The sequence below is a fragment of the Musa acuminata genome, chromosome BXJ1-9, assembly GCF_036884655.1.
Source record: "Musa acuminata AAA Group cultivar baxijiao chromosome BXJ1-9, Cavendish_Baxijiao_AAA, whole genome shotgun sequence".
Lineage (NCBI taxonomy): Eukaryota > Viridiplantae > Streptophyta > Magnoliopsida > Zingiberales > Musaceae > Musa > Musa acuminata.
This window is the reverse complement of record NC_088335.1, coordinates 7,129,438-7,145,000: the sequence shown is the minus strand read 5'-3', so window position 1 is coordinate 7,145,000 and position 15,563 is coordinate 7,129,438. Positions and strand designations below refer to the sequence as shown.

Genomic DNA, 15,563 nt, shown 5'->3' with positions numbered 1-15,563 from the left:
TACTTGTCCTGGTTGGAAAACGACGATAGAAAATGGAAAATGGCAGCCATGTCCCTGTTTTAGTTTACTGCTGCTGAGCTTTGCCAAGACTGGAACTGAGCCTTTTATTTCGACTAGTTTTCTTCTTCTTCTCTCTTCTTTAATTCTTCTTTCTGTCCAGTTGCTGAGCTATCATATTCATCCTCTTTGTATCGTATTTTTTTTTGGAGGGATGGATTGTGTTTGGAAGCTCTATGACAACACAAAACAATACATGTACAGCAACTCTTCTTCGAGATTTTACTGTGTTTACTTACTCCATGCATGGTTGGTAATCTGCCAAATGCTTTGCTGAAACTTCTTCACTGTTTTACCTTGTGCAATTCCATTTAGATACATGTACACTTCTCCGTCACTGCCACAGGAACTGCTACTATATTATCCAAAGGTAGAAGAGGAGTGCAGAAGGAATCTGAGGCTGGTCCACGTTGCTTTGTTCTGCTTTGGCTACATCTCATGCCTGCTTCTAAACCATGTCTATGGTTCCCAACAATACATGAAATTTCCATAGTATGTGGGGGATCATGTAATCTCCAGTTAATAGTCCATCAACAGGCTGAGAACATACGAAGATGATCTGTGCCAACCATGTCTTCTCCAAAGGCATTCTCTTGTCTCGTCATCTCTGATCAAAGTATCAAAATAAGTGTAGGACATTAGATGGTCCTAAGTTGCGAGGCATTCAATATAGCATGACACTGTCGATTACAATAAATCAAAATAATAACATTTACATCTCTATCATGCAGATTAACCATTAGCAAACTACATCCATGCATCAGCACAGTCCACTGGACTGTTCTACCACTGCCTTGAGAAATGAAAGAACAATTAACAGGAAAAGGACAAGAATCACGATGATTGAGCTATGAATATATACACCATAGAATCAAGGTAGAGACATGTAGAAAGATCCTCCGTAATAAACATACAGGAATGTCGAACAACATCTCGTTACAAGGTATACTGTAGAACAAGCTGTCTGCTACTTCAACACGACTACTCGTAATAAAACATTTTATCTTTACCGAGACGGACTGCTTGAGTTTGCCAAAGTGTTAAGAGTCTCATACGACCACTGCGGCGGCAGCAAACCGATGACCACATCAAACTCATGCAGGCAGGCAGGCAGCCAATTCTACAAATATTTCAGATACAAAGCATGGAATCGAAAGAGAATAATCTGTCGAAATGATACCAAGGATCCGTCAGTTGTTGGAATAGTTCACTGGGCTCTCAGTGGATGCATCACAAGTAAGTGAAGGGAAGGAGGGGATAGATTTCAGTATCAGTTTCCTGCAACCTTTACGGTTTGGTGGTGATGATCCAACTCCATTGTGTGGAGGTGACACCCTCTTTCTATTAGGGGAGGAAATATTTACACCCATGGTTGGTGATGCAATGGGTTTTAGAATAGCTGGAGTGTCATCCTCAAGAACTGTGCTGCCTTTGTTTTCGAACTTGGGTTGGGGGAGAATGATTTCAGACTTCTGAAGCATGTGAAAGCCATATAATCCAGGAGAACGTCCAATGGAAAGCTTAGTAGGTCGTGTGGGCTTTGCACTTGAAGAAAATGGCAGTTCAACAGACAACCTGAAAGTAATATATATACTTTTTTTTTTTTTGCAGCTGCTTCTGCGAAAATCAATAGACTATGCTATCAAAACAACGATGAAAGTGTCTCACCTGCAATGTTGGTAAGGTGTTATAGGTAGAACTTCTCCATAGGTATGATGCTCATCAACCTGAACATTAGTGGCATGGTGAAGTTGAACATCATCTGAACTTTCATTTTCCTTCTCACAAACATCAGGTTCTTTCTCCACCTGTTCAATTTCTTCAACACCTGGCAGAATGCCTGTCAAGAAATTGTACGGCCAGAATAAACCAAAAAGACTATCTCTCAAGGAGTTATGCTTAAGAAGGCTTGATGTTTGATTCAAACCTATGTCAAATAATATCAAATGCACAGTTATCATATATAAAAACTGGTGAAAAAAGTAAAATGCGAGAAATTAGATACAACATTGTTTCCAGGACACCCTTGTTAATTTTCCCATTGATAATCTCTTCTAACTTGGCTGATCCAGTATGAATTATCAAGTTACAGACCCTACTCTTTTCTCATCTTAGTTCACTGTATGGAAACAAACAAGGTAAAGTCTGACCAGAATATGAATTATGCAATTGCTTTTTATGTGTTGCAGGCCATGACGTTCAAAACAACTAAAACTCAAAGAGAAACCTAAAAATTTCTGCAATTTATCAAAGAAGCAAATAAATGGTATTCCCCTAAGCAGCTACCTTGCTTTATAACTTGGGAGAATGAATGGCATATATCAACACTTACCATCTTTTCTTCCATACAAATTCTTACATCCTTCACATCTGCAGCTGATTGAGCATCCAACACCACCCTAAAAATAACATGCATGTCCAAATCAGATAACACACTATAGTAAAAGCAAGTGGTTGCCCAAGCCCAAACCACAAGACCTGATAGCATTCACAGTATTTCTTCAGGCAATTTGACTTTTTGCAATTGCACCCTCTTTTATGCCGTGCCGAAGCAGGAGTCTTTTTATCATCATCCTAGAGGTATTAAAGGAATGATCCCATCAGAAACAAGAGTGGGAAAAAAGGAAAGAAACAACAGAAGCATAGCAGTAGACGAGATTCTTACCCCCATGTCCAGACCAGAATCAGATGTTCGAATTACTTTTGGGGCAAATGCAAGTGGATTGCGAGATTCTATCTGTTTGCGAGTAGCCAGGACTGTCTCCTCGTGGATTGGCTTGTTAAAACATCCTTGACATGAACAGGGCTCAGAACAGTAAACTCCGGCAGCAAAGCACTCACAATAGCTACATAAGATGTCAACAAACCAAGACCAGAACTTCAGAATACTTACATGCTTAGTCATAAGTAGCAGAACATGTCAATGGAAATAATGGTAAAGTTAAAATTAAAATAGTTAATCTTGATTTTCTTGTTTGGTAAGACGTATCAGGTACTTTTGCTTTCTTGTAAAAGCAACAAATAATTTGAAACTATTTCTGGAGTGCTGTGAAAGCAGGCTGCCATATAAAGGGTAAATCTGCAATTTGAAGTTCTGAATAAGCATATCTATAAAATATTCAGATGAAGTAAAAGAGCCTCACAGTTTCAAACATTTTGACTTCTTACAGTTGCAACGCTTGCATCCTTCACTTTCACCTCCATTTTCTGACTTGCGTCTAGATCATGAAACTCCATTGTTGTTGATATAGTGAAGAACAAAAGGTCATGATAATCAGGAAGACATATAGCAGCATATGCAACATACCTCTTCTTTTTTGGACTACCTTGATTTAGCTCCTCACTATTATTTGGTTTGCCATCCTTTGGAGCATCATAAGATATAATCTGAGGGTCAAGTTCACTACCGCTAGGACGAAGATCCTTTTCAGCAGAGAAGGGCTTCCTCAGACTGTTGTCCACTGCTGTTGTTGATGGAAAGGGATCAATAGAGCATGGGATACTGATCGGTTGTTTCCCAGTAGAAAGAGTCTCTTTGTTGGCCATTCTATCCTTTGATGTTGTAGCAAGAGTGTTCAAATGTAACCCAATACCAGATAAAGCACACAGTGACCTACTAATTTTAGGCTCCAAGTTGTTGCTATCGCAAATTCTCTTGCCTTTGGATGGAAAAGAAGTTGAAGGATTGAGGTCCAAGTCACTGTACATATTCCTTTTAGAAACACTAGCTACTTCAAAAACCAAACAGCGTCTGTGCATGCCACGTTTTTGGTGGCAGTCAACCTAATAAGAGAAATGACAACCATTATCGCGCCTACATATTGACTTGAACATATTTCATGCACTCAAAATAACCAACTTAAAATCCTTTCAGCTAATGAACATCCTCGTGTCCAAATATCATCACCCCCTCCCATGTAGGAGAGTGTGAGACATATGTTTAGTATTAATTAACATTTTTTCTTCCCCTTGAAAAAGAAATCAGAAGTAAATCAACTTCAACTACCCTCAACCACAAAAAATAGCAGGTCAACTAAGTACGTGTGTTTCAGATGTAAGTACTTTACACTTTCAAACATGACAAATATGAGAATTTAAGGTTCAAACAAACTAACAGAAATGAAGCATATTAAAAATATTTTCCTGATATATCAGAGGATAACATGATAGATACAGCAACTTAAGAAAATCACACAACTTTAGCAGAGTGACTATATTTAAAGTAATTGAGTATCTTGCAGTTACCGAGAATCCCTATGGCAAGGAAAAACTTGCTTGGTCCTAAAAATAAAGGTATAAAACATAGCACAAGTGCTGCTGCCCCATAGTCCCCATAGGATGAATGGAAAGCCAAACAAGAATTCAAAGATTGAGCATATAAGCTGGGATACAACAGACCAGGAGGAGAAATTTATAATAAAAAAAAAAAGACTACTATGTTAGAGTTGCCAAAAGGATACAGATACACGCATATCATCCATTTTCTCAATCAAATCACTCAACATTACCTGAGCCTGGCAAGTGCCTGACAGCAAATTTGTGGCATGATCTGTCTCATTTTCCTTCCTAGAATCTTCATTAGAATTCAGAGAAGGATCTTGGTTGACATTATGGACAAAAGCTCCAAGGGAGATATCAGGTTGTGTTGCCTGTTGATGATCAGCGTTCTCTGTGCAATTTGACAACACAGAAACCAAGGAATTTCCATCACAGTCCATGCCTTTCTCACCCACTTCATTGTGGGCCTCTGATTCTGTCGCTGAATCGAAAATCAACAAACTTTCTACATCATCGGAGATTAAACTTTCCCAGTCACACCCTACCACTTCATCTTTGTTCAACTCATGTGGATGATTCCCCTGAAACCCAGCCTCCATAGCAAATAAAATTTTTCGCCTTTCTCCACCATTTTGAACAAGGTGAATTTCCACTGGCGTATGGCCTATGTCTAAATTAGGATCCATCTTAATGCCAAAGTGTGTTGGCATATTATGGTCAGGACTACCAGAATTGTATTGTGTTGACTGAGGAAAGGGACTCTGGAGGCTTGGACATTGATCGGATGGATCAAGAGCAGCCTCATTAAGTGAACATATAGTGTAATTTCCCCGTGTGCTGGCAGTGAATCTGGACGGCCTAACAGCATCAGAAACCTCTGAGCATAGGTTACTTTCACCCACATTGGATGCAAAATTCTCTTGTTTAGTGGTGTCCATGAAAGGTGGCCTAAGTACAGAAAGAATATCATCATGAAATGGATATCAAAATGAAACTGATATTAACATAATTCTAAGATATATAAAAATTTGATTATTACCTTGACAAAACCCTAGTTTCCCTTGGAGGGTTGGCATGCGGTGAACTAAATATGGAAGAAAGAGAAGCAAAGTTCAATGACTGATATGTATGTGCAATATGTACTGAATCTATTGACTTGACGGGCTGGATAGGAGACAAATTATTGATGAAGTTAAAGATTGGTGACTCCTGCAACATAAAATGAAATTACTAAATAATATGTATAACCCTGAACATGACATAAACCATTGTAAAGAATTCAGCACCAGAATAGCAATGTTATTTTGTAAACAAATTACAAGATACACACCTTAACAAGACAAAGGAAACACAATGATCATAAGATCAACTAGTATAAATAATTTCTACCACCATATTTCACTACTTTAACTATGAGTAAAGTGGTGGTGATGCAGTAACTGGGCTCTATGCAAGCAACAAGCCAGCACAACCATGCCCATATAGAAAATCCATTCACCTATCTATATATCAAAAACTTGCATGTTCTGGCATTGATATTGCATAAAACATAACAGTAGTATACAGACCATGGCATTGACCTACAAGCACACATTACAACAGCCTAGCTAGCAACAAATTGTACAAGTTCATTCTGAAGTTAGAGACTAAAAAGGATGAAATATTAACTCTACAGCTGATGCATGGTTAAAGATTTGCTTGCACGTCCATAGTATACAGTTCTGAGCTAGCAACAAATCCTATAGGTTGGTTCTAAAGTCAGAGCTAGCAAGGATAAAATATTAAATTTTAGGCTGACAAATATTTAAAATTTTGCTTTTTGAAGGTGCACGAGATTCCGATAGTTGTGAGCGTGCAAGAATTTAGTAAGATATTGGCAGTAATTTTTGACTTACATGGTGGTAAATCTTCAACAAAATTCTTTCAAAATGTGATACATACCCAAAACAAGAAAATTATTAAAATAAAGTCAGGTCTTCAAACCAAACCACTTGTAATATCAGCACTATCACGAAAAAGCTTAAATCTTGTCACTTTCACCAGAGAACAATTATAAAATGGAATGTTGACCAAATGAACACCTAAAAAAATAAATGCAGCAGGGAGGTAAAGAGTAAAGTGATACAGAAAAGGAAAGGGGAGAATCAATATCTTTTGTTTATGCTGGTATATGAATAGCCAAAGTGGATAAATCCCCACAAGACTATCAAAACAGAAAGACACATACAAACCTCCAAAGCATCAATACAGCAAAATGTTACCATGTGAGCAGAGATCCCAAGCAAATCATGATGAAAAATAACCATTTTAATCATAACTTCAACAAAATCATATGGGAGTCTTAGATTTGCAATGTATCCAAACTATGTGCAGATTGTCAACCAATCAAATTACAGAAACAGCATAAGAAATAAATAATAAACTTTTCCTTAAAAAACCCAAGAAATTAAGGCAGAGAACAATGGATCTCAAACAACTATGCATTAATCTTGCATCAAAGACACCCAGAGAAGTCGTAGTTCGAACCACGATAATATGCTAAGACAACATCCAAGATCAGTCAAAATGTCCCTGCGGAGTATCCAACTCAAGGCTTCCATCAAAGCACGAGAAAAGATTCCTTCATCAACGACACTCAACTCAAGGTTTCCATCAAAGAACGAGAAAAGATTGCTGCATCGACGACACTCAACTTCAATTCCTTCAAATTGTCACCGCATAGGCCACAGAACCCGAATAAAATGTAGCAAAGAGCAACCATTTTAAGCGCCTTCTTCCGAGTTTGGAAGCATCCAAAAATAGACACTAGAGCAATCGATCACTCTGTTGGTGCGTAAAATTTTAAAGAAAGAACATAAGAACATGGCCAAAAGCCCAAACTTCTTCATCAGGAAACCAAAAAATTGATGGCAGGACCACGATACGAAATTAACCAAGATTCGTTCTTGCAGTCCCCCTTTGGATTGAAAGAAAGCAAGAAACTACTAAAACACCCAAGAGCGGCATTAATTTAGTCACAAGCGAAGATATCAAGCAAATTGGACCAAAATTAACCATTTTCAGATATTTCTTTTTAGAAAGATCGTTAAAATTATAGATAGAGAACCCAAGGACACAAGAATCGACGAAGCACTCCTTCACATACAAGATGACAGTTAACAACATCTGAGCAGCGATTCAGTCAATATGTCATCGCGCAAGCAAAGATCCGGAGCAAAGTATAGCAAAATTAAACATCTTAAGATCTTTGCTTTCAAGAAAGAACATGGCAGCAAAGATATCACCAGCCGGCAGCTCGGTCCGCACCGCGAATTTAAGGAAAGAACATTAAAAAAAAAAAAATAAGGAGGAAACAAAAACCCAACTTTTCGCCGTCAATAACGCAAACTTAGACCACTAAACCGCATCAAAGGCGCTCGACCCAATCCTCCCTCAGATCACGAGCAAAACACACAAAAATACATAAAGAAAGAAGGAAAAGGAACCCCAAACAAAGAACACCACCAACTGATCAAAATCGCATCAGACGCGAATCACCTCAAACTTGGACAGCGGCGTCCCCGCGATCTTGCTCCGATCTGGCGTGTCCATCTCGTTGCGACGCCCCAGAGCTCTGAGAGCTCACCCACATCTCCCACCTCCTCCCTCTCCCTCCCTCTCTCCCTCTCTCTCTCTCTCTCTCTCTCTCTCGCTCACCAGTCCACTATAAGATTTCAAGAGGAGCGCTGGGCGGGAACCCCATTTTTGGCCCTTCCTTTTGGCCCTCGTCCTCTTCTTCCTCGATCTAACCTAATTAATCTAATCAATTTCACACACTCTCACTCTCTCTCTTCCAAAGTAGCCGGCCCCACCGCCCTCTGTCGCCATCTATGTCTTCTCCTCGTCAACCTCGTGGTAGAAAAGAAATGACCGCAAGAAGCCTCCACGTCGCCGGTGGCGGGGAAGAAAAGGACAAGCGACTCGATGAGGCCACAGAGCACGGCAGGTGAACACCGCCACCTTTTCATTATTTTGCCGCTCCTCCTCGGGGGTTGGCTACCGACACCCGCTCCCAGGTCGGTCGCCGGTATTCTCACCCATGGTTACCACATGGTGGAAGATTATTATGGGAAATTAAAATATGTGCTGTAAATAATATTTAAATATATAACAGCGGGATCCGGTGCTTTGCGGTGACATTAGAATGACCGAGAGAAGCGTTCAATGATTGGGATTTCCGTTACACTTACAACAGCGCGAACAGGGACGCGAAGGAGTACCCATCGCTTCGACCCGGAGTCCGATGTGGAGGTCCGCGTGGGACCCGTCTATCCTTTGATGAGGTGGAAGATTTGTAGCGAGGTTTGGGGTTGGGATCTGATGGAGACTAGTTGGCGGTGAAGATGATATCCGACACGGATTTTAAAGCATGCCGTTGGCAGCCTTTTTTGGCCGGATTTTTAAGGAATGCAACACTTTAAAGCTAAAGTGCAATTCCTTAATTCTCTATATAATTTTATATTATTCCCCATTAATCCTGTAATTTTTAATTTTATTACTCATAAACATATACATATATAACTCTATTAATTAGCATATATCTACTCGAAAATTTAATTTCTTTTGATATAGTAAATATCAATGATGCTCGGATCTAAAATTTTTACGTAACTAAACTAGAGATTCGGAGGGCCGATCGAAATAAAAATTAATATCATATAGGATTGTCTATCTGATATTTAAATTAATTTCAAATTAAATAATTTTATAGACATAATCTCTCAACTAATCTATTAGTACAAGGACAAAATTAATAATTGAGGGACATGACAGGAAAGAATCATTTCCTTTGATGAAGCCTAGGCTGTGAACAAAGCTTTTCTAGGTTTAAATTGAGCACATAGAGGTGTGAGGACACTGATATATAGAGTACAAAGAGTACTAAGGCTACATTGTGCTTGATGCAGTAGTAGCACTTTTTTACTTCACTCACTGGTTGTAGTTCTAAATCAAGATGTGATTAGTCAAAACCCTCATGTTTAGGTTTAATTGTGAGAGTTTCAAGTGATGGTCAGAAGTCCTAATGGCTTCCATCTTTGACTTGTGTATCCTAAAGCTGGGAATTGTGATCATAATCTGACATCTGCCACTGCAGTGCTTTGTTAATGACCCATCAATGAAACAAAAGCTGATGTAATCTTGGCCAGAAGATTGCTAGCTGCACATGAGACTTCGGGTTCTCATACTCGGAACTTACCAAGCATTTCTTGACCTGGTTGGTGGGAGTTCCAATGCAAGGTGACATTCCATTCCCTTCTCTTTGGACTTGCACTCAGAAACCAGAAACCAAACTCATTCTTTGCTTCTGCTGCTGCTGCTGCTGCTGCAGTTGTATGGTAGTGGACAGTAAGTCCTCATTTCTGTTCAATGTTCTTGTGAGCTTAAGAAGAACAAGGCAACAAAGGCAGCAGAGGAGGTGCTGGCAACATGAGCAGATCCTTTGGCCTTTTGTGCTCTTTGATGATGGGAATCAAGTTCTTTTGGAGGCCGCCCAATTTTTTACCCTGGACGGAGGCGCGTGTGTGCGATCATGGCGGTCACCAGCAATGCAGAGCTGAATCACGTGAAGAGAGAGACGAGGTGATACTGAATTCCTGGTAAGGAAGAGTGACTCGGTCCCGCGAGCGCCAATTACGATGGCCGCCTTCATGGAGAGCTAAACCACGTGAAGAGAAAGAGAAGTTAATGAGTTGACGCAGTGGAATTCTTCTAAATTACTCGAAGTAACATTACAAGTCTTCTTTATCTTTGAGCATTTTATGAAGGCCTCTTTCATCTCTGCATCTTCATCTCTGAATCAAGGAGACCTCTTTCATGCTCTACAAACAGAACTACCACACCATCACGTCACATCACATCTAGAGTTGCATGCTATCGAAGCACACCCACTCTCGTTCCAAGTTTGCAGCTCCTCGGTTTAAAGCCCCAACACATAGAACAACATGGTGCTAAGAACCGATGAAAACATGAGAGCAACTACATAGAATAGCCAATTGTTCTGATGCTTAGGGTTGCTTCTTCTTTATACTCTTATCTTGCATCGCCATTGGGAGAATTGCTGCTGGCGTTGATGAAACCTCTCTTTGAGTCCACTGTCGTCACCCTTCCTTTCTCCATCGCCCACAACATCCTTGTTCTCCTTCTCGTACTTGTCCTGGCACTTCCGCTCGCACTGCTTCTGCTGCTGTTCGCTCTGCTGGCTCGCCCTGCACTCGTACTTGCAGCGCTCGAGCTTCTTCTCCGGCTCCTCCTTCACCCTCGCGTACTCCTCGCAGGCGCGTCGGTGCCTTCGCTTCTGCCCCTCATCGAACTGCTGCTTCCAGAGCTCCAGCTCGGGGTCCTCCCCAGCGCTGGAATCGCCAACCTGACGGCGACCAGGAAGAGGGCGAATGGATTTTGAGTCATCGGAGAGAGAGGAATGGTTGACGACGAAGTGAGGAGAGGGAGAGGAAAGCGAGGCAGCTTTCAGGCGGCGGAGCGACGACGAAAGCAATGAAGTGTGCTGCCATCTTGCATGGCCGTACACGCGTTGGGCATCGACGTAGACGTGGCGCAGCAATCGCCATGAACCATACAACGGACATGACGGCAAAAGTTTGGTTACTGTAAGCACGATTTAAGTGCCTGTGATGGGATTAATTACTTCTCGGATTGCCCTTAATTCTCATAATAAAGCTTATTAATCTGCTGCTCATTCCTTCTTCCATCAATGACATACATCAAGTATACTACGATGACACGGCACGTTCGGAAGGATGAGAGGTGTCGGGTTCGTTCCGAAACGCTTGTCGTAGATCACCAGGTGGCATACGACTCGGTGATGGACGACCCCATCTCCTCTCCACGTAAACTCCCCCTGCTCCACCTGGAGCCATGCATGCAACAGCGCAGATCGCGATACGATCCGACTTAACACCCCGCCCACCACCTTTTCTCTCTCTATAAAAACTCTCTCCCCTTCCCTGCGTCATTCATCTCTCGGAATACCAATATCCGAAGTGTAATGGCCACCGGAACTGTCCAAGTCGGCTTCCCACTTCTGCTGCTCCTTTCCTCCCTCTTGGCTGCATCCTCCTCGGGATCCGATCCGGAGAAGACGCGCTGCGTCATGGAGTGCCGAGGGACCAGCGAGCGAGAAGCTGGAAGAGAACAGGAGCGCGAGGAGGAGGCGGAGGGTGAAGCGAGAGAGCACAACCCGTACTACTTCGGCGAGAGGAGCTACGAGCACTGGAGCAGATCGGAGCATGGCCATTTCAAGGTTCTGGAGAGGTTTTCCAGGCGATCCGAGCTCTTGATCGGCATCGAGAACTATCGCCTGGCGATCATGGAGGCTGAGCCCGAGACCTTTATCATGCCCAGCCATTGGGACGCCGAGGAGGTCTTCTACGTAATGGAAGGTAACGATTAACGCTCTGTTCTAAGCTTTACAGAGCTTGTTGAGACTCTGTTCTTACGGCAATCGTATTATAGGCCGTGGGACCATAACATTGCTTCACGAGGAAAACCGGGAGTCGCACGAGATCAAAAGAGGAGACATCATGAGGATTCCGGCAGGGGTGATCGTTTATGCGATCAACAAAGCCAAAAACGAGAGGATTCGCATCGCCATGCTCCTACACCCCATCTCCACACCCGGACACTTCGAGGTACATGCTCAAGTAGGTTTGCACTGTGTTATTGGGTACAGAGCCCGTTAAATTGGCGAAGGTGTTTTGGATGCAGGAGTTCTTTGGCGCAGCCGGTAGCAACCCGGAGAGCTTCTACAACAGCTTCAGCAATGGAGTATTGGAAGCCGCCTTCAATGTCAGTTCCGATCTGCCTCCGTTTCCATTGAAGCTTATTAGTACATGATGCTGATGTTTCGTTTCATCTGTAGACTCCAAGGGATAGATTAGAGAGACTCTTCGAGCGCCAGAGGAAGGGGGAAATCATAAAGATAACCGAAGAGCAGATCAGGGCATTGAGTCAAACCACCGGCTTCGGTGGCGGCCGGCCTTCTGCACGGTCAAATGAACCGTACAATCTGCTGCAGAAGAGGCCGTCGCATGCAAACGAGTATGGGGAACTCTACGAGGCCAGATCTAGTGACTATCACCGGCTCCAGGATCTTGATGTGGATGTATCCATCGCTAACATCAGCGAGGTGATTGTTTCTCGCGGCTTCTGATCGTTCCACTGTTAAGTGTGAAGTATGACATCGGTTAGTTTGCTTCCAGAGATCGATGATGGCACCAAGCTACAACTCCCGGGCGACCAAGTTGGCCATGGTGGTGGAGGGAAGAGGCCACTTCGAGATGGTCTGTCCCCGTCGCTCCGGTGACGCACGCAGGAGCGAGGATGCAACGGAACCGGAAGGACAGCAGCGCGTCCGCTACCGGACGGTGCGATCGGAAGTCTCCCGCGGTTCAGTGTTCGTGATCCCTCCGGGCCACCCGGTGACCGCCGTCGCCGCCGCAAACGAGAACCTTCAGGTCCTCTGTTTCGGCATCAGGGCGGGGAGGAACAGGAAGTGCTACCTCGCGGGGAAGAACAACGTGATGAACTTACTGGACAGGGAAGCGAAGCAGCTGTCGTTCGGCGCACCGGCGGAAGAAGTGCAAGAGGTGTTCGACGCACAGCCAGAGTCGGTGTTCCTGCCCGGACCGGGGAGGCGGCGGGGAGAAGCGAAGCGGCGGCAGCCATCGGTTGAGTCGCTCTTTGGTTTCGGAGGATTCTAGAGAGCTTGAATAAGAGGCGGCCGGCCTCGTCGTAAGCCGGTGGCAGAGAAGGTTGGAGGAGCGGGAAGAATGCGGTGTGCTACTCATTTCTCTTGAGTTCTAATAAAGATAGCACTTCTCTGCGTTCTTCCTAGTAGCATGAAACCTAATTGGATGATAAGATCATAGCACAGAGATCATGGTTGTCATGGCCTTTCTTCAAGCGGATCTTTGTTGTATCCCGAGTGAGAGGGATACAACACCGTTATCAGTTGTGTCAAAGGATGTGCCCGAGTGAGAGGGTGGGTGGGTGGGTTTGGGAGATTGAAGTGACGAATTTTTAGAGTAAGCAACGGAGTTCTTTACGAGCCTTTTCTGAGTCACTTACTATATCTGTTGGTTGATTGTGGGGGCTTTATCTTAAAGAAAGTTCAACTAGGATGCTCCGAGGTAGTCTTCCGTCATCTAGGATGATGCCATGAGAGTGGGATTTGAGATAATGCCTTGACCCAACAATCTAATGGACATCGGTTTTTCAATTCAGTAGGAGTTAGATCAGTCGGAACATTCTTTCTCCTAATCGTGTTCTTATTTGTTGGAATGGCAGAACCCAACATTTTGCTGGGTGGATACCACTAGGAAATTGGTCCCTCGCTCTACTACGTCGATTACATTGCCACTCTCCACAAAGTGGAAAGGGCCGAATTCGGCTACTGATCCATGATGGACTGGTATTACCACCACGGCATGCTTGAAATGGCTTTATATGAAGCAACTTTATGCACCCTCAAATCTTGAGCCGATCAATATATGCAACCACAGGCCATGGGATCAAGCACTCGACAAAAGGACAGATCAGACGACAGTTGTCCGACGTACGTATACCATCAATCGTATGCATTGGGCCAGAGAGAGTTGGCCAACGTTCGCGAGCTAACAATTGGGGAAGGAGGAATTAAAAGCCGAGAAAATATTTGGGGTCTACGATTAAGATCACGAAAGATTGATCTAACTTGCGGCAACTCGTGGCGTTCAGATAACGCCGCAGATCCTTCAGGAGCTCCCTTTGAATGGACCTACCCGGTGGTGGCAACGGCGACGATTCCTTGGTGATAGCGGGGGAACTCGTTGGAATGGACGAACACGGAAGAGGCAGCGGCGAGGATTTCTCGGTGGCAAGCGGAGTAGGCCCTGCAACCCAAAGAAGCCACACGTGTCATCGTCATCGTCGTTGTCGTAGATTCATGTAAATGGAAACACTTACGAGCATCAGGGTCGGGAGCGGGGAGTCCGTTCTCGTTGGCGGGCAATGACAGTGGGAAGACCTTGGTGACGGACGGAGTGCCTTGTTCATAGGGAGACTTAGGTTAAGGAACAGAGCATAGCGTATGATGATCAGTAGATAAAATAGATCAATTATAAGTACCAGCTGCTGCTGCAGGGTAAACAGGAGTGTCATTACTCCCGTTAGGAATGAGCCGCTGAGGCATCTCGATGGTGGTTATGGTGGTGGTAGTAGTGGATCTGTTAGTGGTAGTTACAGTGGTGGTTGTAACGGTGGTGGTGCTGGTAATGGCAGCAGACAGATCAGTCCCTGGAAGAAGAGTAGACACATAGTAATTATAATTCATAGCTCGGTCAGTTGTGAAACGGAATTCATAAAGTTACTGACTAGAATTCAAGATCGAAATATCTGGATTCACCGAACCAGAAGGCGGCACGAGATCAGTTGAAAGCAAACCAACTGAGAAGTTGGAGCATGAAGACAAATAAGATGGATTCCTTTTCATCGGTAAGGCATTGGTTTAGCAAACGCTAAGACGCGACAAAACCATCAACCAAAGAAACGGGATCCTTCTGAAGAACACCAAGTAAATAGGATCCATACGCAAAGAAGCAACTAAAGAGAAGGAACTAGCACCTGGCCAGAATCAAGGTCGAGCAAAGGAACACAAAGAATGAATCAATAGATAAGTAGGTTAAGCGACCAAGGAAATGGATCCAAGAACTTAACACCCATGGATCAAGACCGGCCGAAAGAACACCAAGAACGAACCAAGTCAGGAGGATCCTAACGCGGAGAAGCAACCGAAGGGAAGAAACTAGCAACCAAGAATCAAGATCGAGCAAAGGAACAGCAAGAATGAATCAGTGGAGAAGTATATTAATCGACTAAGGAAATGGATCCAACAACCTAAAACCCGAGAATCAAAAGAACACCAAGAACTAATCCAGGGGCAGAGAAGCAAGTACGAAAAGAACAAAAGAGAGGAGAGAGACAGGCGAAACCTCGGCAGAGCACGGCGCAGAAGGCATCGCAGCAACCGTTGGCGACGGGCTGCGGCTGCAGGCGGAGGAGGAGGATGAGGATCACGACGTACAGGAGCGCGGGCTTCATTCTCGATCTCGTTCAAAAGAAGAGCTGTCGAACGATGTTGCTGGGGGGCACCGCCACCGTCCTAACTTATAGGGGGCCGTGGGAGGCGTGGAGAT

At 43.6% G+C, this 15,563-nt stretch overlaps 3 protein-coding genes across 7 annotated transcripts; 1 reads left to right on the top strand and 2 right to left on the bottom strand.

The window, feature by feature from the left end:
* Positions 1–942: 942 nt before the first annotated feature.
* Positions 943–8,357, bottom strand: LOC103997564 (protein tesmin/TSO1-like CXC 3). Of its 5 annotated transcripts, none has more exons than XM_018831025.2 (10): positions 7,873–8,357; positions 5,375–5,544; positions 4,566–5,283; positions 3,365–3,840; positions 3,201–3,275; positions 2,723–2,903; positions 2,536–2,631; positions 2,390–2,456; positions 1,726–1,885; positions 943–1,650 (listed from the first exon to the last, which is right to left on the bottom strand). In XM_018831025.2, the coding sequence occupies exons 1-10, from the start codon at positions 7,924–7,926 to the stop codon at positions 1,248–1,250; spliced, it is 2,400 nt and encodes a 799-aa protein (XP_018686570.2). In that variant the 5' UTR covers positions 7,927–8,357; the 3' UTR covers positions 943–1,247. The 5 variants fall into 5 exon arrangements, with proteins under 5 accessions (XP_018686570.2, XP_018686569.2, XP_009417099.2 ...); XM_018831024.2 differs by having other exon boundaries at positions 1,726–1,897; positions 7,873–8,341; XM_009418824.3 differs by having other exon boundaries at positions 943–1,632; positions 1,726–1,897; positions 7,873–8,326.
* Positions 8,358–11,366: 3,009 nt separating this feature from the next.
* On the top strand, positions 11,367–13,224 carry LOC103997777 (vicilin Cor a 11.0101-like). Its single transcript, XM_009419106.3, has 5 exons — positions 11,367–11,771; positions 11,845–12,020; positions 12,097–12,177; positions 12,251–12,517; positions 12,591–13,224. Exons 1-5 carry the CDS (start codon positions 11,378–11,380, stop codon positions 13,089–13,091), a joined length of 1,419 nt encoding a protein of 472 aa, XP_009417381.3. The 5' UTR covers positions 11,367–11,377; the 3' UTR covers positions 13,092–13,224.
* Positions 13,225–13,911: 687 nt separating this feature from the next.
* LOC135594241 (uncharacterized) lies at positions 13,912–15,555 on the bottom strand. Its single transcript, XM_065084642.1, has 3 exons — positions 15,360–15,555; positions 14,497–14,664; positions 13,912–14,415 (listed from the first exon to the last, which is right to left on the bottom strand). Exons 1-3 carry the CDS (start codon positions 15,466–15,468, stop codon positions 14,147–14,149), a joined length of 546 nt encoding a protein of 181 aa, XP_064940714.1. The 5' UTR covers positions 15,469–15,555; the 3' UTR covers positions 13,912–14,146.
* Positions 15,556–15,563: the final 8 nt, after the last annotated feature.

Excerpts from the sequence above, each read along its gene's own strand:
- LOC103997564 (XM_018831024.2), bottom strand. The coding sequence starts at position 7,926 with ATGGACACGCCAGATCGGAGCAAGATCGCGGGGACGCCGCTGTCCAAG. Across the intron at positions 3,276-3,364 it reads GGTAGTCCAAAAAAGAAGAG|ACGCAAGTCAGAAAATGGAG; the intron begins GTATGTTGCATA and ends TTCATGATCTAG. Across the intron at positions 1,651-1,725 it reads ACACCTTACCAACATTGCAG|TATATATATTACTTTCAGGT; the intron begins GTGAGACACTTT and ends AAAAAAAAAAAG.
- LOC103997777 (XM_009419106.3), top strand. The coding sequence starts at position 11,378 with ATGGCCACCGGAACTGTCCAAGTCGGCTTCCCACTTCTGCTGCTCCTT. Across the intron at positions 12,021-12,096 it reads CCACACCCGGACACTTCGAG|GAGTTCTTTGGCGCAGCCGG; the intron begins GTACATGCTCAA and ends TTTTGGATGCAG. Across the intron at positions 12,518-12,590 it reads CCATCGCTAACATCAGCGAG|AGATCGATGATGGCACCAAG; the intron begins GTGATTGTTTCT and ends GTTTGCTTCCAG.
- LOC135594241 (XM_065084642.1), bottom strand. The coding sequence starts at position 15,468 with ATGAAGCCCGCGCTCCTGTACGTCGTGATCCTCATCCTCCTCCTCCGC. Across the intron at positions 14,665-15,359 it reads CTGCGCCGTGCTCTGCCGAG|GGACTGATCTGTCTGCTGCC; the intron begins GTTTCGCCTGTC and ends CTCTTCTTCCAG. Across the intron at positions 14,416-14,496 it reads TTACCCTGCAGCAGCAGCTG|GCACTCCGTCCGTCACCAAG; the intron begins GTACTTATAATT and ends CCTATGAACAAG.